General features: G+C 42.0%; 1 protein-coding gene across 1 annotated transcript in view; it reads left to right on the plus strand.

Annotated features, from left to right (window-relative positions):
* LOC126095578 (uncharacterized) overlaps window positions 1-19,550 on the plus strand; it is a 277,083-nt gene extending 257,533 nt beyond the window's left edge. Inside the window, exons 8-9 of the mRNA XM_049910354.1 lie at window positions 8,507-8,795; window positions 18,289-19,550. Of these exons, the coding sequence (XP_049766311.1) occupies window positions 8,507-8,795; window positions 18,289-18,371 (372 nt within the window). The 3' untranslated portion in view covers window positions 18,372-19,550. The remainder of the gene's footprint in view (window positions 1-8,506; window positions 8,796-18,288) is intronic.
* Window positions 19,551-24,067: the final 4,517 nt, after the last annotated feature.

A 24,067-nucleotide genomic window follows, 5' to 3' on the forward strand; every position in this document is an offset into this window, starting at 1 on the left:
CTATCCATTTCCTTTTTCAAATTTTCTAACCTACCTGCCCGATTAAGGGATCTGACATTCCACGCTCCGATCCGTAGAACGCCAGTTTTCTTTCTCCTGATAACGACATCTTCTTGAGTAGTCCCCGCCCGGAGATCCGAATGGGGGACTATTTTACCTCCCGAATATTTTACCCAAGAGGACGCCATCATCATTTAATCATACAGTAGAGCTGCAGGCCCTCGGGAAAAATTACGGCCGTAGTTTCCCCTTGCTTTCAGCCGTTCGCAGTACCAGCACAGCAAGGCCGTTTTGGTTATTGTTACAATGCCAGATCAGTCAATCATCCAGACTGTTGCCCCTGCAACTACTGAAAAGGCTGCTGCTCCTCTTCAGGAACCACACGTTTGTCTGGCCTCTCAACAGATACCCCTCCGTTGTGGTTGTACCTACGGTACGGCTATCTGTATCGCTGAGGCACGCAAGCCTCCCCACCAACGGCAAGGTCCATGGTTCATGGGGGGCACCAAGTGATACCCAACATTCATTTATTTGTCCTGAAAACATCATTTTGGTTGAATGGGATATCCAACGTCAGGAGAGACAGTGCTCTGAGCCCTTGGGACGAGCTGGTTATTGTGATTTTGCGCTCTCAGCGCTCCCCAGCGGTAGTTGCCGGCTTTATTTAGATCGCCAACGATATGAATACAGTTGTCTCACGAAAATGGACATGCATAAAATGTCTGCATTAGGTCTATTAAAGCGCCAAGTTTTTTCCTTGTCCATGTACTAGTCACGTTGTTCTGTCTGTGATATACATAAATAAAAACTTCAGTATCCATGAACACGTAATAAAAGGAAAGTACATGTCCAGTCAGTGAGGCCATCATTAGGATAGTTGTGTCTTCTGTGAAGCAGGTTATTGACAGGACACGATTTCATATTCCTGACAGCTCTAAGTCTAATCTAGTGGAGCTACTGTTCTAGCAGTTTACAGAAATCGATGATCTCTTTTCGCTGACCTAGTTGGAAAAAGAAAGAATGGTTTAATCCTCCTGAACTAGTGCAGAATATTGCATCGAATGTCTTGAATTTATCGAAGACGTGTTTTTCATCAACGTGACTGCGACTATCACAAGGGCCCTTTTGCGTGCAAACCATCTGGCCTGCCGACCTTCCCTTGTTGTTGCTTCCCACTGGCATGCTCTTGGTATTACTGTACCCCACATGGAAATTAGCCTCAGTAACTTGTAAAACCGATATGAGTTTCAGTTAGATAACGCCCTGTGGTTATATAGTTACACACTAGGCATTTATCTTTTGTTTTCTTTTCCTTTTGTGTGGGACCCACGTAATTTCCCACTATAATGATTCGTTTGTATATAAACGTTAAACAGAAGAATAAGTTTCCTTTACCTTACGTCTATGGTCACTATCTTTTTGTTTAACAGATTACCGGTTTCGGTCTTTAATGACCATCATCAGATGTGTTTCATAAAGACAACGTGCTAATGTACTGCAGCCATAGTGGCATCGTCAAATGTTGGTGCTGATTCCGCATTTAACATTTGACGATGCCAATATGGCTGCAGTACATTAGGACTTCGTCTTTATGAAACAGATCTGGTGATAGTCATTAAAGACCGAAACCGGTAATCTGTTAAGCAAAAATAATGTGACCATAGACGTAAATTAAAGGAAACTTATCACATTTACGGGTCACTGTGTTTTTTCGCGACGATGTCGCAGCTTGTGAAACAGAAGACTGTCACTGGCAATTTTTTCACATACAGTTATTCCACTTCTTGCCTTTTCCTATAAGTTTTACTTTAATGAAAGCACTGACTGTTGTTTTCTGAAAATTACTTACTTAATAGCTTGCGGATCTATGGCGAAGAGTCAGTGAACACCCTTTGTTTTACGTGCTGTTTGACAGTCGTTTAACAGCACCCAAACAGGTGAGAAGTGGATTGTATCGAAGGCGATTTGGCACTATTAGACAAAAATTATCTTTATCAAATCAAGTTTGACCATCTCTATTCCCAGTAGTCCCCTGTATCAAAATGGATCAGCTGAATATGATTATTTCATTTCTAGAAAGTTCTGTACTACGATCACAATGTGAAAACTATTAATTTGTGTTGCCAAGTTCTTGAATAGGAACACAACACTCGCAAAACTATCGCGAGACGGAACTTATTTGCGAATAGTTGTAGTTTCTGGGTGAAATAAGGGCACTTATAAGAATAAGGAGAAAAAAATATGAAAAAAATGCCACCGGCCACGGGCTTTACGTTCCGAAATTAAGAGTATAAATCAGAAGACGCTATAAAAAGTGCCTAAATTGCTGTGATGGGCAAGTAGACTTTCTTCAAGCTGCACAATAAAGGAGACACAAGTGCATTACGAGTGGTTGACCTCTACAAAATTTGTGCCATACAAATAACTGCAGCCATTACCATTTAGCTCTAAACAAGGGAGCATGAGGCTTGATCCATCGAACGTTGTTCGTCCTGTTGATATTAAATTAAAACAATACTGATAATACAGAAATAATTTTTCGTTACATCAGATTTGAGACAATGCTAAACTGATTTACTGCTTCTCAGAGCTACACTTTTATGTAAATATTAGACTGGGTGGCTTTCTGTTCAGGATAATCACGTTCTGAGTTCGACCTCAGATTAGGGGAACGGCGGTATTATCTTATTTCCCCAGAATCCTAAATCTATTTCAGAAGGCATTAGCAGAATCGTCACCGAAACAAAAAGAAGAATGCAGCCAACAGAACAGAATGAGAACGTGCTGTGATGTGCCACCTTCGCGAAAAACAGATTTCAAATCCGAATCTGATGTGTCCACAAGTCATTACAACGTACTATTAGGACGTCCTCTTCAGTACAGTGTTAATCCTTCACTTCGCGTATCGTTGCTCAACTGATAGGATGACGAGGCCCTACTGTGGACGGACTGTGAAGCAATATGAAATCTATGTAATCTATAATCTGTGCAGTCAACGTGGAGTAAGGTACTTTTTATTTGATGTCTAAACTCATAGAGTTATGGAACTGAGGTGAAAAAATTGTGTAAGAACTTACATCAAACTGTCGTACATCCATTTTCTATTTCGGATGACTAGTATAAGAGAATTAATGATTTCACCCTTAGCCGTGTGTTTGTATCAGTTTATTTAAATGCGACCGGTCAGTAGTTCTGTGATGTATTGCATGTAGAGGGCCCTTCATGCATGAACTGAGTTTCACCGAGTTTCATTTCTATCCCCTGTGATGACAGTAAGCTAAATTGCATTTTTGCCAGTAAGAGGGGAGGGGGGCTGACGACGGTGGAATCTGTCGCAGAAATGGGTAGCATTTGAATAAAGAGAGTCATCAATAACCTATCCAAAAATTAAATAATACGTATGATTTCAGCTTATAACCAAATATGTGTTATGAGGAAGATCCCTCATATCTGTAACGAAATCACAAATTAGAAAAACACTTATAATCCAGGAGAGGATGACAAGCGATGGATTGGGAAGATATTACTCGATCTTACGAGGGCGAGTCAAATGAAAACCTTAAATTGGTAATAACAAATAGATATTTCGCTCTGTTATCCTGTTAGTTGGTGAGCGTGTTACAAACAGCGTGCAGAATTTCCTGTAGCATAGTGTAGATGCACATATACCGTCGCAGTATCAGTATAAACATGGCCGCCCCACTTTCGACTTGCACCAGGGAAGAACAGCGTTCTGTTATTCGGTTTTTGCGTAGTGAAGATGTGAAACCTATGTTGTTGGAGGTCTGGCCTGTTACGGCCTATCCTCCTGTCCCTTGCTGGGTGTCTGATGGTATATCCCCTCTTGATGGTTTGTCCTGGCGTGGGTTGTCGATGTCACCTGGCTGCTAGCATGCGAACATGTTAGCGGTGGACTTTGTTCTTCTGCGTCTTCATTGCCTCGCGCGAGGCTTGCTGGATAGCTGTCTCGAGCTCTGCTGTGAGCTGTCGTTCGCCGTCGAGAACCTCCTTCCTCCGAGTGACATTGAAGGATACTTCAGCATGTTCGCAGATTACTCATGGGTCAGCACACCACATTGTGCATGATGTGTTCCAGTTTCACAAAGTGTCTGCAAGATACGTGCCACGGCAGCTGACTCCTGAAATGAGAGAACGACTTGTTGATGCTTTTGAAGAACTTCTTCAGCGCTTTGAACGAGAAGGTGATGGCTTCCTTGCTAGAATCGTTACTGGGGACGAAACATGGGTTCACTTCCACCAACCAGAAACGAAGAAAACGAGCAAGGAATGGCGCCATTCCTCATCACCAAAACCAAATAAGTTTCGAACAGAACCATCAGCAGGGACTCTCTTTTGGAAAGAAAAGGCGTCATTTTGGAGCATTACACGCCTAAAGGGACCACTGTCACCAGTGCATTACACAGATCTCCTAAAAAATCATCTGCTGCGTGGAATCAAATCAAAGCGACGTGGATTGTTGTCAGCAGGTGTTCTTTTGCAACGTGACAATTCAAGACCCCACACTGCCCGTACAACAGTTGCAACAATCACAGACCTGCATTTTGAGAGTCTTCCTCATCCACCATACTCACCAGACCTTGCCCCAAGTGATTTCCATATGTTTGGACCACTCAAAGACGCAATGGGAGGAAAGAAGTTCTGTTCTGATGAAGAGGCACGCCACGCGGTGCATGAGTGGTTGCGAGGACTACCAAAAGAATTTTTTCCTAGAGGAATTTATGCACTTTGTGAGCGCTGGAGGACTTGCATTAAGCGTGGGGGGATAATGTCGAAAGTGATACAGCTCTGTACCAGTTCTGCACAATAAATAATATTTAAAAAATATTTAAGATTATCATTTGACTCACCCTCGTATATCTTCCATATCATTAAAAGTGAGCGATCTGTGAACCTCCGATTTCCCAAGCGACAGGATACCATTGCAAGTTCTCTATGTGGAGTGGTCGCAAGACAACTGTGCAAATATTTAGCAAGCACAACTCAAAAAACCTACACATCTATATCTACAAATATACATCGCAAGGCACTGTATGGTGCTTGGCGGAGGGTACCCTATACCAATACTTGTCATTTCCTTCCCTGTTCCATTCGCAAATAGAGCGAGCGAAGGTGAAACGACTCTGTGCATGCCTCTGTATCTTACACCTCTGTATCTTCGTGGTCCATAAGGGAAAAGTACGTTGACAGGAGCAGAATCGTTCTTCAATCAGCATTAAATGCCGGTTCATTAAATTTTCTCATAAGTCTTCGTCGAGAAGAACGTCGTCCTCCCTCCAGGCTTTCCATATGAGTTCGCACTGCATCTCCGCAACACTCAAGTGTCGATAGAACGTACCTGTAACAAATCTAGTAGTCCGCCTCTCAATTGCTTCCATATATTCCTTAAATACGACCTGATGCGGGCCGCAAACACTCTAGCAGTATACAAGAATGGGTCGCACTAATGTCCGTTGCGACTGAACCATTCTTTTCCGAAAGTCTCTCAACAAACCGAAATCGACCATTCGCCTTCCGTACCACAATGGTCACGTGTTCTTTCCATTCCATATCACCTTGGAACGTTACTTCCAGATATTTAAACGATGTAAATATGTCAGTCCTGTATTCTAAATTTTTCGGGTTTATTTTTCCTACTCATCTGCATTAACTTACATTTTTCTACGTTTAGAGCTAGCTGCCATTCATCACTCCCACTGCACATTTTGTCTGTCATCTTGTATCCTCCTATAGTCACTCAACGTCTACGCTTTCCTATTCACCACGGCATCGCAAGAAAACAATCACAGACTGCTGTCCACACTGTACGCCAGATGATTTATGTTCATAGAAAATAATAACGGTTCTATCAAACTTTCTGAAGAACACTAGCCGCCGAGGACAACGTACTGGATTATATTACTTAAGAACTCTTCGAGCCTCTCACATGTTAGGAACCTATTCCATATGCTCCTACCTTCGTTAACAGTCTTGCAGTGGGGCAACGTGTCAAACGCTTTTCGGAAATCTATATATATGGAATCTTCCTGTCACATTTCGTCCATAGTTCGCAGTATATCATTTAAGAAAAGGGCTTGCTGAGTTTCGCACGAGTGATGCTTTCTAAAACAATGCTGGTTTTTGCACAGAAGCTTACCGGTTTGAAGGAATTTTTTATATGTGAAACAATTCTGCAGCAGACCGGTTTCAAGGATATTGGTCTGTAATTCTGCGGTTCCTTTCTTTTATCCTGGATGTACAGGAGTCACCTCTGCTTTTTCTATTCGCTTGGGACTTTGCGCTGGGCGAGAGATTCGCGATAAAGTAAGGGTCTAGTGCCATGGAGTACTTTGTTAAACCTAATTGGGGTTGCATCCGGACCTTAGAACTTATTTCTTTTCAACTCTTTCAGGCGCTTCTCTTCGCCAGGGAAGTCTATTACTATGTCGTCTATACGGGAGTCTGTGCGACGCCCAAACGACGCTATGTTTGTACGAGTCTTTTGCGTGAGTGGTTTCATAAACGCGAAATTTGGAACTTCAGCTTTCGTTTCCGTATCTCCTACGGCCACATCAGATTGGTCAACGAGTGACTGGATGGAAGCCTTAGATCCGCTTACCGATTTTACGTAGGACCAGAATTTTCTCGGTTTCTCCCTGATCTTTTGCTAAGGTATAACGATTGACAGTCTGTTTAAACTTTGCCCATATTCTTCTACGTCCATCATACTGGAACTAAATGATGTCAGTTCACTGTCTAAGGGAGACACTAACCACTGCTTATCTGATTTTTCTAGCTGAAACACTCTCCTTGCCTTCTAAACTTACTTATTAGCTTCAGTAGCTATAGTACCTAAGATGACATCATGTTTACAAATCGCTGTCTCTGTACTGATGCTGTCGGTAAGGTTTGACTCATTTGTAACTACGAGGTTTAAGATATACGCACTGCGTGTCGTCTGTCGAAATGGTTGTTAAAGACGGTTTCCATAAAACGTCTTCAAAATTAATTCGCAAGTCTATATGTACTGGATACGATAAATGTACAACCAGCCGGTGTGGCCGAGCGGTTCTAGGGGATTCAGTCTGAAACTGCGCGACCGCTACGGTCGCAGGTTCGAATTCTGCCTCGGGCGTGGATGTGTGTGGTGTCCTTAGGTTAGTTGGATTTAAGTAGTTCTAAGTTCTAGGGGACTGATGACCTCAGATGTTAAGTACCATAGTGCTCAGAGCCATTTGAACCATTTGATAAATGTAAATGCGTCCCAGTGTATACTCGGTAGATTAAAGTGGCCTGCGGCAAGTATTGCATGATCTGGGTATGTGCGCGCTACTGACCGTACACTTACTTTGAACGACTCTAAAACTGTCACAGCGGAATCGGTAAAAATATCCGACAATTAATCTGATTTCACCTATACCTATTAGAGATCGTAGAAAGTAATGGAAATACGACACCTGTACATCATCACTGCGGAAACTATAAACCGCGTCACACCATCTCCAGGAAACAAATCAGACTGGACTGCCTCCCAAACCGGAGACAACGAACGGAACGCCGGAAGCTCATCCGAAACTACCGAGTGATCAAAAAGTCAGTATATGAAAACTTAATAAACCACGGAATAATGTAGATAGAGAGGTAAAAATTGGCACACATGCTTGGAATGACATGGGGTTTTATTAGAACAAAAAAAAAGTATTGGTAGACGCGGGAAAGATCTCTTGCGCTCGTCGTTTGGTGATGATCGTGTGCTCAGCCGCCACTTTCGTCATGCTTAGCCTCCCAGGTCCCCAGACCTCAGTCCGTGAGATTATTGGCTCTGGGGTTACGTCAAGTCGCAAGTGTATCGTGATCGACCGACATCTCTAGGGATGCTGAAAGACAACATCCGACGCCAATGTCTCACCATATCTCCGGACATGCTTTACAGTGCTGTTTAAAACATTATTCCTCGGCTACAGCTATTGTTGAGGAATGATGGTGGACATATTGAGCATTTCCTGTAAAGAACATAATCTTTGCTTTGTCTTACTTTGTTATGCTAATTATTGCTATTCTGATCAGATGAAGCGCCATCTGTCGGACATTTTTTGAACGTTTGTATTTTTTTGTTTCTAGTAAAACCCCATGTCATTCCAAGCATGTATGTCAATTTGAACCTCTCTATCTACATTATTCCGTGATTTATTCAGTTTTCAAATTTATACTGACTTTTTGATCACCCTGTATATCGTCTCGTGGTTTCACGTCCCTGAACTTTTCCCATTAGCTGAGGGTCCAAACCGGCCTCCGAAGGTATGTAATGCATCAATGGAGACACAAAAAGATCACTCAAAGAGTTAATTTCGACCAATCGAAGCTGACCGTTGCGTTAAAATGCAAAGCATTGCAAATATAAACTCGGGGTTTAAGGAAAAGAAAGACTTTGTGGTCAAAAAAGAAAGTGTAAATAACAGGCAGGCCATGAGGCAAGTTACAGCGCCGTATCTAAAACCCCATGTTTCAGGTGGAGCTGGTTTCACGCTCCGAGTCAGTGAGTCGCAGCCGGCCGCTGGTGGTGGACACCGGCAGGCTGGGGGTTGAGGGGCTGTCAGCTGGAGGCGGAATTGGGGGCGGAGGCGGCGTCTGGCTACAGGGCGTGGCCGGCCCGATCGTGGGGGCGGCACTGAAGGCGGTGGTGGCGCTGTTCGCCCTCTTCTTCTGCTACCGCGGCTCCTTCCTGCGCCGCCACCACCAGGAGCCGGAGAAGGCGGCGCTCATCGTGGACTTCGAGGACGAGCCTTGCTGCAAGAAGGGTCAGTACACCATGGCTGGCGTGGCACCAGAACGTCTGTGATTTCTGAATTATGCCTCACCGCGCCAGTGACTAACAAAAGTCCAGAAAATTTGAGAAAAATATTTTTGCTTCTGACGCTCAGGAGTATAGTAGAATAGAGTAGTATACATGGTAACACATGTTGTTTCTTGGTTGGTGTTTCAACGAGACAGATGGCTGTATCTACAACGCAGTCCTTCAGGTGATTCTAAAATCACTTTCCCATATTTGTTACTAGTCGTGTTACTGTAATATACGAGCTATGTGTTGTGCGCAGAATTTTTAAATATTTTGAGTTCTACTAATTTAAGGGCTGTATACAGGGTGTTACAAAAAGGTACGGCCAAACTTTCAGGAAACATTCCTCACACACAAAGAAAGAAAATATGTTGTGTGGACATGTGTCCGGAAATGCTTACTTTCCACGTTAGAGCTCATTTTATTACTTCTCTTCAAATCACGTTAATCATGGAATGGAAACACACAGCAACAGAACGTACCAGCGTGACTTCAACACTTTGTTACAGGAAATGTTCAAAATGTCCTCCGTTAGCGAGGATACATGCATCCACCGTCCGTCGCATGGAATCCCTGATGCGCTGATGCAGCCCTGGAGAATGGCGTATTGTATCACAGCCGTCCACAATATGAGCACGAAGAGTCTCCACATTTGGTACCGGGGTTGCGTAGACAAGAGCTTTCAAATGCCCCCATAAATGAAAGTCAAGAGGGTTGAGGTCAGGAGAGCGTGGAGGCCATGGAATTGGTCCGCCTCTACCAATCCATCGGTCACCGAATCTGTTGTTGAGAAGCGTACGAACACTTCGACTGAAATGTGCAGGAGCTCCATCGTGCATGAACCACATGTTGTGTCGTACTTGTAAAGGCACATGTTCTAGCAGCACAGGTAGAGTATCCCGTATGAAATCATGATAACGTGCTCCATTGAGCGTAGGTGGAAGAACATGGGGCCCAATCAAGACATCACCAACAATACCTGCCCCAACGTTCACAGAAAATCTGTGTTGATGATGTGATTGCACAATTGCGTGCGGATTCTCGTCAGCCCACACATGTTGACTGTGAAAATTTACAATTTGATCACGTTGGAATGAAGCCTCATCCGTAAAGAGAATATTAGCACTGAAATGAGAGTTGATACATTGTTGGATGAACCATTCGCAGAAGTGTACCCGTGGAGGCCAATCAGCTGCTGATAGTGCCTGCACACGCTGTACACGGTACGGAAACAACTAGTTCTCCCGTAGCACTCTCCGTACAGTGACGTGGTCAACGTTACCTTGTACAGCAGCAACTTCTCTGACGCTGACATTAGGGTTATCGTCAACTGCACGAAGAATTGCCTCGTCCACTGCAGGTGTCCTCGTCGTTCTGGGTCTTCCCCAGTCGCGAGTCATAGACTGGAATGTTCCGTGCTCCCTAAGACGCTGATCAATTGCTTCGAACGTCTTCCTGTCGGGACACCTTCGTTCTGGAAATCTGTCACGATACAAACGTACCGCGCCACGGCTATTGCCCCGTGCTAATCCATAAGTCTGCCAACTCCGCATTTGTAAACATTGCACTGACTTCAAAACCACGTTCATGATTACCACTAACCTGTTGATGCAACGTACTGATGTGCTTGATGCTAGTACTGTAGAGCAATGAGTCGCATGTCAACAAAAGCACCGAAGTCAACATTACCTTCCTCCAATTGGGCCAACTGGCGGTGAATCGAGGAAGTACAGTACATACTGACGAAACTAAAATGAGCTCTAACATGGAAATTAAGCGTTTCCGGACACATGTCCACATAACATCTTTTCTTTATTTGTGTGTGAGGAATGTTTCCTGAAAGTTTGGCCGTACCTTTTTGTAACACCCTGGGATGATGATGTTTGGTTGATGGGGCGCTCAACTGCGTGGTTATCAGCGCCCGTACAATTACCCAATCTTTGCTCAGTCCAATCTCGCCACTTTCCTGGATGATGATGAAATGATGAGGACAACACAAACACCCAGTCATCTCGAGGCAGGGAAAATCCCTGACCCCGCCGGGAATCGAACCCGGGACCCCGTGCTCGGGAAGCGAGAACGCTACCGCGAGACCACGAGCGGCGGACTTGTAACACCCTGTATAATATTACAGTTATTTCGAAGGTATTTTTAATTCTTCACTTATTTAATTCTATGGAAAATGAAATTCTGTATAGGCTACTCTAGTAGAGCTATCGACAGCTTATAGGAATCGATGACCCCGTTTCATTGACCTAACTGGTAGCAAGTGAACGGTTTGAGTCGTTCGAACTAACGTAGATCTTTCAGGCTGAGATTTGGAATCTTTCGAAGACGGGCTGCTCATCAATAGTGTCGTGATTGTGATCGCACCTGAGGCGTTTTTACCTATAAACCATCTGCCATCCAAAACTCTTCTTGTTGTTGCATTTCTTGGTGTACGGTTGACGTCACGATGTTCCATGTGGAAGTTTACTAACTTGTTAAAACGGTATGAGTTTGTGAGCTAACATTCCAAAGATGTTCGGGCTCACATGCGGTTCCTCTTCGTCGAAATGTCTTGGCTCCAACTCGTCTAGTGGTTGAACCGCCCGTATCGCATTACACGCCCTAAATTAGACACTTTGGACCCTTTGGTTAAAGTGTCTGGCTGATGGCAAGTTTGCGAAATTGCATGAAACATACAAGGTTAATATAACATATTATAACAGTAATAATAATATTGGGAGTTAAATTAACGACCCATAAATGATGTAGGTCACACAGTTGCGATTGGTCGTATTTACAGTTGCTGTTCCACTCGAGCGCATATCCATTTGACACACTTCGATCACTCACAATCTCGTCACGAAATACAACTCCAATACTCCACCTCGTTATCTGCACACTGGACTCGCATTCGGGAGGACGACGGTTCAATCCCGCGTCCGGCCATCCTGATTTAGGTTTTCCGTGATTTCCCTAAATCACTCCAGGCAAATGCCGGGATGGTTCCTCTGAAAGGGCACGGCCGACTTCCTTCCCCATCCTTCCCTAATCCGATGAGACCGATGACCACGCTGTCTGGTCTCCTTCCCCAAACAACCAACCAACCAACCGTTATCTGCGCGAAAAGTTAAGAAGTTCACACCAGGCGCGCTGCTGCTCACCGCTCAGAGACCAAGTCCAGCGATACCACACAATGCGGAATTTTCTAAGTCGTTGCAGTTGCTAGTCCCTACAGACCGACTGCCCGCTTTCGCGTCTCAATCCGAACTTTTGTGCTTAGACCAGAACTGTCCACTTTGGTGCCTCCAGCCGAACTGTCCGTCTCCAGCCGCGTCTCCCGCGTGCCGAACATCGTCGCTCAACCGACTAGTGCAGTTCCCTTCCCTGAAGCCGCCCATCTGATTGGTTACAGCTTATTCCACATTATTTTACATTTTTACATATTTAAATAATCAAAGCTTGACCACTTTCACGTTCTAAATAAACTAAGAATAATTACTATTACATGATAAACGATATATTCTTTTACATAAAACCAATAAAATTTCCTTCTTAACTTTGAATGTCACGGCCAGCAGCCTTGCACTAATGTGCTTTCTGATAAATAAATAAAGAGCAATAGTAACTATTATGTACTAAACTTAACAACAAATATTCTATTATCTAATGATTCAGTAAGATGTCATGCTGTCATCGTTCAATCTGTTTTGTGTGGACGAAATGATGATGCTTAACTCAAAATACTGATAATTTAAATTTACTGTAGCTTTTAAACAAATAAAGTTCCATAGTTGATATTTACAATATTTGTCATTTTAATGATACGCTTTTATATAAAATGTCGTTCGTTAAGATCGACCAAAGCATTCAGATTTCAGCATTCGGGTCTTTGTTACAAAACTTCTTAATTTCACTTTAACAGTAAATCCTAAGCTATTATACAGGGTGATTCAAAAAGAATACCACAACTTTAAAAATGTGTATTTAATGAAAGAAACATAATATAACCTTCTGTTATACATCATTACAAAGATTATTTGAAAAGGTTTTTTTTTCACTCAAAAACAAGTTCAGAGATGTTCAATATGGCCCCCTCCAGACACTCGAGCAATATCAACCCGATACTCCAACTCGTTCCACACTCTCTGTAGCATATCAGGCGTAACAGTTTGGATAGCTGCTGTTATTTCTCGTTTCAAATCATCAGTGGTGGCTGGGAGAGGTGGCCGAAACACCATATCCTTAACACACCGCCATAAGAAAAAATCGCAGGGGGTAAGATCAGGGCTTCTCGGAGGCCAGTGATGAAGTGCTCTGTCACGGGCTGCCTGGCGGCACAAACACCCATTCTCTGTAAACTGTTTATACCAACGTTTAATACACCACCTATCAGGAGGTTTAACACCATACTTCGTTCGTAATGCACGCTGAACAACTGTCGTCGATTCACTTCTGCCGTACTCAATAACACAAAAAGCTTTCTGTTGAGCGGTCGCCATCTTAGCATCAACTGACGCTGACGCCTAGTCAACAGCGCCTCAAGCGAACAAATGTACAACTAAATGAAACTTTATATCTCCCTTAATTCGCCGACAGATAGTGCTTAGCTCTGCCTTTTGTCGTTGCAGAGTTTTAAATTACTAAAGTTGTGGTATTCTTTTTGAATCACCCTGTATATCAGATCAATATTCAAGTTTTATTGGGATCACCATGAAATTTTAAGAAAGATGTTCGATTACTGTGGCTTTATTCCCTGAATTACTACAGAATTAAATAGTTTCCATAAATGTTTCCCTTTATGGCCTATCTTAAGTCCGCCATATTTAACACTGCTACAACTCCCTGGGCACAAACATCTCCTACGGAGTTTCGCTATGATGTAGTTCTCGTCTGTCTTACTCCCACACTACAGCGATTAGGCCTGATCAACCTGGCCTCATTCAGCACAATAGTCGCCTGTGAATTTACCCATCTCGTGACGAATCTGCGCTCTTTGTGGCACACGGTCCTGGACGGAAGCATTCGTTTCACAATTCCTGGAAGGCTGTCTCTTTCGGCCATATACTTAAATGAGAGCGAAATGCTCGTTAACGCACAAGTTTCAGTTACATAACGCCGTGATTATAGGTTACACGCTAGGTATCTTTCCTTTGTTTTTCTGTCCTTTTATAAATGGATCGCGTAAATTACTTTAATAAATAATTTTGTTGTACATTCCCAACCCAAGCAAAAGCTATAAAATATGTGAACTATTTTCTAATACTTCGTCGGTCTTGCTCCCTCCTGCATTTAGAAACGGAAGGAGGTATGCTACCATGGAATGTATGGTATTTGCAAACGAACTGGGTTTCATTAACGATCTAACCAATTTTACTTGTCCGGCAATAAAATTTTGCATTACTTTCCATTAACCTCTATTTAAAGTGTATTTAACTTGTAACTGGTTTTTGATAATAATTTACTTTCCATTACTCATAATTGCGGTGTATTAATCAATGTAATGGGGAGACTGTTAAATACAGCACCGAGAAGATATTCTCGATTTGCAATTTTTCAATGGAATATTTATTCCTACGTACATGACATCTAGAATATTTTTTTTCACATTTGAAATAGTTTTACTTTTCCAGAGTAATTTTTTAGCAGCACACAAAAGTAAATGCGATGCTTTATAAATGGAAAAAGACAATATACTAAACGTCTGTTACAGTTATGATTAGAAGTAAGTGTCAGAAAAAAGTTCCAGGGTACAGCATTCTCTCCTACTGTATAGACTCGCGCGACATAGAACGAGAAATCGGAAATTCTATGGAGTAGCAACGGCACAGAGTACTGTATGGCATCTTGTGTCGGAGGGAAGTACACAGGAAGTTCCCTTTCTCTTCACCACAGCAAATAACTTCCTGTCAGCAGCCTTTAGCACGTATGCCTTGCTAGGAACAACATCAGTCTGATATTGTTCTTAGGCATATGTACCAGAGCCTTGAACGTGTTTAAATTAATTTTTTTTACTTGAGAATATCTGCTCAAAACTTTGACCTTTGCTTTCTCGCAATGTAACTTTAGGGTTTCGTAAAACCACCTTCTGATAAAGACGTTCTTAGAAGTGCCGAAACCTGGATAAATGTGTAACCTCCCTCTTACTAATCGGCCTATCTTGCTTGCGATATAAATATGACCGTGAATCGCGTTTATGCCTAATGGATTTTTTTCTAATTGTATAAGGCCATCTTTCCCGAAGAAGTGATACCGATAAGTAGAAGGAAAGTGTACAACCGACCCTTCTGATGGAAAGTCTACTAAAAATAAAAGTAATTAAACCGAACAGGGCTATAATTTGGATAATGAAAGTTATTTTGTGCATTCCCTCACGAATAACACTGAACAGAAAGCGGTACCACTGATCATGAATCCAAAAGTTACACTAATGAACGAAAAGGAAGTAATTAACAGCCGCCAGCCCATCAGGGCAATTTACATCCAAAATCCTGTACAAGATGATGGGAAAGAAAAGTATGTATTATTAAACACTGACGTGGAAACTAAAGGTTGCCACTTTTTTTTTACACATATTTTAAGTGAGTATGGAATGATAAAGAAAACTGAGAATTCACTCTTATGTTATGCTCGGCATTAAATTTTGAAAAAGGCAATCGAGTAATGATTTGAAAAAATGCAATTAAGCTCTATGTTAGTACTGAACTTCGTTACATGAAGAACGACTTTCAGTGACCTCAACATATCGTCATCAAAGAAATTTAGGAAAAAGTAAGCATTTCTTACTTTTCCGTTACTTATTTTGGATTTCATATTATTTTCTGAACAACTGAGCCTTTATTACTGACGAACAGAATTAAATATTACTAGAATACGTACCAAACCAAACAGCCATGTGCTCCAAGCTGTATGTAAAATAGATAAGACTTCCGCACAATTAATTTGCGCATTTCTTTAGATTTGGATTTTTCCAATGATTGATTCTCAAACTTGAGCAATGAAACTGCTTTACTTTAGTCATATACTGAAGCCTCTGTTGTACAACAGTTAATTGAAAGTAGACTTAGGCTAATATTCTTAAAATAGAAATTATTCATTTATAAACTGGCTGTAACTATTCAATTTGTTTCTTATGACACTCAGTTAGCATATTAGGAAAAACAAGAAACAAAGATCCTGCTTGGTAACAATGTCTGGGGGCAATGAGGACACAATCGCCCTGAGTTCAACTTATTATTATTTAAATAAATCTGATCAATCAAATCACATTCAGTTTTGCTGCTGAGTTAGCCGTTAATACTTTCTACCAATGAACAGTCTTACTTCAGTGCTGTGCATACGACGAAACTCGGAGCCGACGACGAAACTGTGTTGCTGGAACTGCTGCAGTTGTTGAAGACGGTAGCATATTGTGGAGCCACGGCTCATTACAGGAATGAGCAATCGTAATTAATACAGCCTCTTCCGCCCGTCCACTGTCCGTACTCCTGTTACTAGACATCTGGCCGGCGCGCGCACATGATGCTGCCGAAAATGGTATTCCCTACTGCGAGAGCGCTAACACCACACTTCCGCATACTTCAAGCGTTGGAACCCGTCCCACTCTTTCTCCGCGCGCTCTGCGCAACAACCCCCTACCCAAAGATTTTACAACGCACAAGCACTGCTATTATCGTTGCTAGTCGATGCAAACAACAATTTCTTTGGCTTTTCCCAGATCTTATAAGTTTCACAGTAAAAGACAGATAAATATTATGAAATGTCAACAGACTTCTGCCTAAATGTACACATACAGTGAAGCAATGTCCATACTTATTAAAAGAAAACATTTAAATTACGAATATTTACAGACAATTAAAAAAAAAAGATTTTGTATATCGGTAGCAGGTGCCATGCATCCTGCATTTTCGGTGTTACAAATGTATCAAACAGTTATTTGCAATCAGTTGGCTGTGTGATTCCTCTGCTGAAACTGCGAGACAGCCATTTTTAACATTGTGGCATTTGTAATTTCATATTAATATGTTGTGTATTATACTTGCATCTACGTTTTCATATGTGGCATTTGGCCTGTGTTAGACTCTGCATAAGAAATCTAAAGGGAAAAGCAAATAAATATTTAAATAACACGTGTCACGTGGCTTGCGGATTATGTTGCATCTTGGGCAACTGCTCACAAAATTATCTCTCACGGTAGTCCGGACCACGCGGTGGAGCAGGGTTGCAAATGATGCGTGACTGGACTGCTTGTTACACATCAGCATACTATATGGCTACTAAGTGGTGGTGGTTTGGGCTCGTATTGTCATGACAACTCTGACTCTATAAAGGCAAAGTAAATCTGGTTCCAGCCAGACGAACAGCGAACAGTGAAATATAGAAGAACCCATTCTCTCCATGAATAACCGAAACACAAGCATCAAATATTTTAGTGGAGCTACACTACTTTTTCCGGTCAAGAAATAACGGAGTAAAAAGACATGGAAAATAAGGTTTTTGTACTGTTTTTGCAGCAGTTCCTGTTAGATTTACAGGAGAGCTACATCACTAAATTAGTCTCATCATATTTGCTATTTTCGTGGAAAAATTACAAGTGCCCTATTAAAAGGAAGACAAAGGTGATGCCTTTAGTTAATAATGACGTAGCGATGACGCATTCTTTTTGATTCATGAGCCTCTGGTCACTGTTGTTCCATGTGAAAATAGATGGCTATCATCTTTCAGTGATCAAAAGAATTTTGGCGTAAAAAAGTTGGGCACCTCATTCCACTTTTACTTCAACTGTGATTTCGTCCGTTATTAACTAGTTAAATGGAAAATTTCGTCTTGGAGTGACTATTACATGATCCCAAGATTTATGCTATTTTCTTTCATACAATTTCTCGCGAGTGTGTCAATGTAACTGTAAGCTAGTTCTATTATGACTTATTACATCTGAGAATTATCTTAAAATTTCTAATGGGTATATTTCACAACAATTAGTGTCAGTTTTTCAATGGAGAGTGGCGATAATTCCATACCGTTTCTTGTATTTTCACTGGGCATTACTTTACAGTTTCAGCACCAGTAGTTGATACGTTTATAGTCATAGTGCTTTTGAGGCTTTACCATATACGTTCCTTCACTTTCTGAACCCCCCCCCCCCCTTATGTGATGTCTGTTGCATTTCCCAAAATAAGACGCCTTGTTCATCGAAGCATTTGAAAATTACAACCAACAATACCTGTGACTAAAATATACAATGGTGGTAAAGGTGTTAGAAGTGTAATTGAAACAGGATGGAGTAATATGACGACCAAATACCAAACTTTCTGTTTTTTAATGCAGTGTTGTAACTATCATCTCATGATTAGTTTACTATATGAATCACTTATGAAGTAGTTACCTAAGATCTAATATACATATATATCATTTAATAAAAATTAGAAAAAAAGGGTTCTATTCCATACACTGTATTTTACTGATTTCAGATTCCACGTTGAATCCAGTGTGGACGGGTATTGAAAAGGAAGCAACGCCTCTCGAAGAAAAGTGCAACAACATCCATGTATGAAGGGACCTACCTGTTCCTTATTACTACCAGTGTCAAAATAGGTTTCTGCAAGGCTACCCTAATAAGTCTACAAAACCTTTTTGTGAAATTCTAGTCAAGTTTTCTCAAGTGCTTCATTAAGAAGATGTTGCAATTGTATAAAAACTTACCAAGGTCCTTCTGTATTGATTAGGTCCTGTAACACCTCATAAGCTTGAAATTCGTGCATAGCTTAGTGCTTACAAAGACTGTTCACAAAGGCAAGGGTGTGTGCCACTAAATTAGCTTGTTTTCAAATGTGGCATTTGGTTCCATCAGATTGTTGAGGTCATTCAGTTACGTTAAAGCAAGCTTAGAAGTAATGTACCCATCATAGTCCATGTTTATGTGCTACTGTGCTTCATTTGTTATTGAGACCTAAATGAGAGAAACAATGCCTGTAGGTAGTAGGGTTCAGTAAATGCTGAAAGTAATGGTCAATGTTCACCAGATGAAAATATTAATTTAACACACATTTTTGGAAATGCGTGTTCTTTACTTAACGGTATTTCTAAATAGTAAAATTTTCTGATTATTATACCCGCTGTCTACATAATATTTAAAAGCCTGGTATTTTAAAATATTAATAGTACCAAACTTAAAACATGACTGTATTTCTTGTATTTTCAACCAATTATTAAATTCACTTTCATTTTTTCTAATGATGTTTGCACACAATTTAAATGTTTAAATATTTTTCTCATAAATTTGAACACTAGCACAAATACTTAAAAATCAATTTCCAGTTATATTTCTTTCATAGTACGTAATACTTTGTGTCATTATGTTTAAGTCTACATACATTACAAATGTTCCTAACATGATACAATAACTACAACTATACATGTACTAATTAAATTGTTTCAGTGGTTGTGCATAAACATAATAAGTAGATTAAGTAGTCATTGAGATAAATTATTTATTAATATGGCCAATATTCATTCTTCAACAGCATTGATCCAGGTACATATGTAAACATAATATGTTTCATAAACTTCCATAAATTTGTGTAGAACATCTATTTCTCATGAAGATATCATATACTATGCTTTTGACAGCCTAATCTATCCTCTGTGTTATTTTTGTATGGTATATTTATCTTGTATCTCCTTACTTTTCCATAAACTGTGCAATCAAAATATAATAGACATGAAAGCTGAACATTTTTTCAATCTTTTCCTTACTATCCTTCCTACAAGAGCTATACCTCAAAATGTTACAAGAAAACGCAGTTATAACTTGTTGCAATAGATCCGAAAATACATTTTTCAACTACAGCAGCAATCCACCATGTACATTTGTCAGAAAGTTAGATATAGGTTCGCAGATATTATCAAACACACACACACACACACACACACGCACACACACACACACACACACACACACACACACACACACACACACACACACATACACATACACACACAAAACATGCATTTATGTGCAAATGAAATAATAACACAACAGATTAGTTAATTGTATATGTAGGATGGTAAGAGTGTTGGAGTGTTGTAGGGGAGATACTGTTGAGAAATTGTTGTTAGGAAAAATTTCGATATGTTGCGCCATATCCGAGTTATTTAAAATTGAAGCTAGCCAATCAGGTAGTCACGCGTGTAAATTGAAGTTTGCCAGACACAGTGTCGCCAAAAGTGTTCCTCGTTTGTTTTCCTCAAGCAGAATAACGTACCTTTTGCTCATCCAACTTAAATTTATCACTTACGAAAAAGGCACATTTCATTTGGTAATGAGCATTTGAACAAATGATTACCTACGAACCCACAGAAGTGTATACATTAGCACATTTTAGCGCGCTCAGGTGCACAAATTATGACGCATAACGACATTATTGGCTAACTTCAATGCTAAATAGCTCGGGAAAGGAGCAACGTATCGAATTTTTCTGTTAACGACTATTTCTGAGCACAATCTCCTCTGCTACAGTCTTAGAAGCTTATCAGACCCTTTCTGACTCCCATACAAAATCAGCCTGACAGAGACGGAAAGATGTTATTACCAAATGTGTTCTATATGTAGTTTCCTCAAACTGAACAAGAAAGAGATGCAAAAATTTTACATAGAACGGTAGTAGCGATCAAATCCAAACCAACGGTTGAGCAGTCTCGTACACGCTCATCTAAGCTATGAGAACAGCTGAAACTAATTGTATCTGTACATGTACTAATTAGGTCGTAAACGGAACAACGTATCGAATTTGCTTCGTAACAGTTATTTTTCAGCAAAACCTACCCTGCAACACCCTTAAAAGCTTTCCTAACCTCCCTGTATATATAGGGTGTCCCATTTATCTTGACCATCCTATATAACTGTTTGATCACATGCAAATTACAAAATGTTTCAAGCAAATGTTCTTCAGCCGTTAGGGGGACATCAATCAGCATGATTGTCTTCGTTGCAGCTTTGTTATTTACAAAGATATGAACAGCGGTATGCTTTTTTTAAATGGCATCCTGTATTTCTTATTCGGTAATTCATTTCCTCTGCTAAAGACCTATTCAAAAAAGTATCACAGTGTACCACTCACTGAAACACAACGTTATTAATTACATAACACAGCACTGACTTTGAGCCCAGGATCACAAACTCGTTCACTTGCTGGAGTTGTCAGAAAACAAATGAAAACCAAGTAAAAACATAACACAAAATTGACTTTAAATATTCTACTCCTGGTAGAGGAGAGTCAAAGGTACTCAAAGTGGTGACGCTGGATTCCGATACAATGGTGCACTGGTTGAATGAAAGAATTATTTACTGTTTCCAGGTTGTCTGCTGAAAAGAATTAAAAGCAAGCATGATACATTCCTGCACGTACTCTGAAGTTGTTGGGATATCGCGATAGACAACGTCTTTAATGCATCCCACAAGGAAAAAGTCCAGAGGATTTAAATCAGGAGACCTAGCAGCCAAGTAACTGTTCCTCCTTGACCAATCCATCTGGCCAGATACCTTAGGTTCAGAACCCGACGTGCATGCAAGGCATTATGTGCTGGGTATCCATCGTGTTGATACCACAAAAGCATTCTTGTTCCTAGCGGCACTTCAGCCAAAAGAGGAGGAAGAATTCGTCTGAGGAAGTGGGTATACGCTGTGCCGTTTAGAGTAAAATTGATGAAATAAGGGCCCGTAATTATAGTACCAAGCATCTCACACCAAAAGTGAACTCTCTATTGACGCTGATGTTCCACCTGTCTAAGCCATCGTGGGTTGTCACCGGGCCAATAATGCAAAGTCCTTGTATTTACCTGTCCTTTGTTTGAGAAGGAACATTCATCAGTTAGTAGAACATTGGAAAAGAAGTACCGGGTGACGAGGATTTGCTGCTGTGCCCTCTAACAGAACTGTACACGATTCTGGAAATCATTCCCATGCAATTCTTGATGTAAGTGTACATAATAAGGATGGAACCGGTGACGAGTAAGAATAAGATGTACATTGGTTTTAAGAATGCCAATCTCGTGTTCAAGTTGTCGTGTGCTCACATGTGGATTCATAGAAACGGAAGCGAGAACAAACAATTTCAGCAGCTTCGTCTGTGCGAGTGCTATGACGACTGCGTTGTCGTGGGTTGAAATTTCCCGTTATCTGAAGCGTCGCAACAAGACGAGAAAACATCCGTCGGGAAGGTGGGTTCTTGTCAGGATATCGCTCTCTGTACAGTTCCGCTGCCTGCGTAGCATTTCGCCTACCTTCAACAACAATAAAAAGAACGTCATGGCGATGCAGTTTGTAGGAAAGACAGCCTTTATTGTATGCCTGCTCTATACACAACAGTGTTTTAAAGGACTAATCTACTGTACTAAATGTACCCGTACATAAGAAGACAGTATTGCAATTACTGTTCTGCTAACTTGCATCCCATAGATGAGTAGCATTTCTACCTTCGTTGTGTACATTCTACTCACACAGCTCTTCAACTGACGCTGGTTGACGGAATGACGGGTGTGCATTCTACTTATGTTTACATTTCACCTCTGTCATCGTAAGCACGTGGATGTGTTCCAGCGCTGAGAGCGTCAACGTCAGTGTTGTACACTCCTGGAAATGGAAAAAAGAACACATTGACACCGGTGTGTCAGACCCACCATACTTGCTCCGGACACTGCGAGAGGGCTGTACAAGCAATGATCACACGCACGGCACAGCGGACACACCAGGAACCGCGGTGTTGGCCGTCGAATGGCGCTAGCTGCGCAGCATTTGTGCACCGCCGCCGTCAGTGTCAGCCAGTTTGCCGTGGCATACGGAGCTCCATCGCAGTCTTTAACACTGGTAGTATGCCGCGACAGCGTGGACGTGAACCGTATGTGCAGTTGACGGACTTTGAGCGAGGGCGTATAGTGGGCATGCGGGAGGCCGGGTGGACGTACCGCCGAATTGCTCAACACGTGGGGCGTGAGGTCTCCACAGTACATCGATGTTGTCGCCAGTGGTCGGCGGAAGGTGCACGTGCCCGTCGACCTGGGACCGGACCGCAGCGACGCACGGATGCACGCCAAGACCGTAGGATCCTACGCAGTGCCGTAGGGGACCGCACCGCCACTTCCCAGCAAATTAGGGACACTGTTGCTCCTGGGGTATCGGCGAGGACCATTCGCAACCGTCTCCATGAAGCTGGGCTACGGTCCCGCACACCGTTAGGCCGTCTTCCGCTCACGCCCCAACATCGTGCAGCCCGCCTCCAGTGGTGTCGCGACAGGCGTGAATGGAGGGACGAATGGAGACGTGTCGTCTTCAGCGATGAGAGTCGCTTCTGCCTTGGTGCCAATGATGGTCGTATGCGTGTTTGGCGCCGTGCAGGTGAGCGCCACAATCAGGACTGCATACGACCGAGGCACACAGGGCCAACACCCGGCATCATGGTGTGGGGAGCGATCTCCTACACTGGCCGTACACCACTGGTGATCGTCGAGGGGACACTGAATAGTGCACGGTACATCCAAACCGTCATCGAACCCATCGTTCTACCATTCCTAGACCGGCAAGGGAACTTGCTGTTCCAACAGGACAATGCACGTCCGCATGTATCTCGTGCCACCCAACGTGCTCTAGAAGGTGTAAGTCAACTACCCTGGCCAGCAAGATCTCCGGATCTGTCCCCCATTGAGCATGTTTGGGACTGGATGAAGCGTCGTCTCACGCGGTCTGCACGTCCAGCACGAACGCTGGTCCAACTGAGGCGCCAGGTGGAAATGGCATGGCAAGCCGTTCCACAGGACTACATCCAGCATCTCTACGATCGTCTCCATGGGAGAATAGCAGCCTGCATTGCTGCGAAAGGTGGATATACACTGTACTAGTGCCGACATTGTGCATGCTCTGTTGCCTGTGTCTATGTACCTGTGGTCCTGTCAGTGTGATCATGTGATGTATCTGACCCCAGGAATGTGTCAATAAAGTTTCCCCTTCCTGGGACAATGAATTCACGGTGTTCTTATTTCAATTTCCAGGAGTGTATTATGTAATTAATAAAGCTGTGTTCCAGTGAATGGTACACTGTGATACATTTTTGAATAGGTCTTTACGAGAGGAAATGAAATACCGAATGAAAAATACTGGATGTCACTTTAAGAAGTCACACTGCCGTTCATATCTTTGTAAAAAACAAAGTTACAACGAAGGCAATCATGCTGATTGATGTTCCTCTGACGGCTAAT

The sequence above is a fragment of the Schistocerca cancellata genome, chromosome 8 (assembly GCF_023864275.1).
Source record: "Schistocerca cancellata isolate TAMUIC-IGC-003103 chromosome 8, iqSchCanc2.1, whole genome shotgun sequence".
Taxonomy (NCBI): Eukaryota; Metazoa; Arthropoda; class Insecta; order Orthoptera; family Acrididae; genus Schistocerca; species Schistocerca cancellata.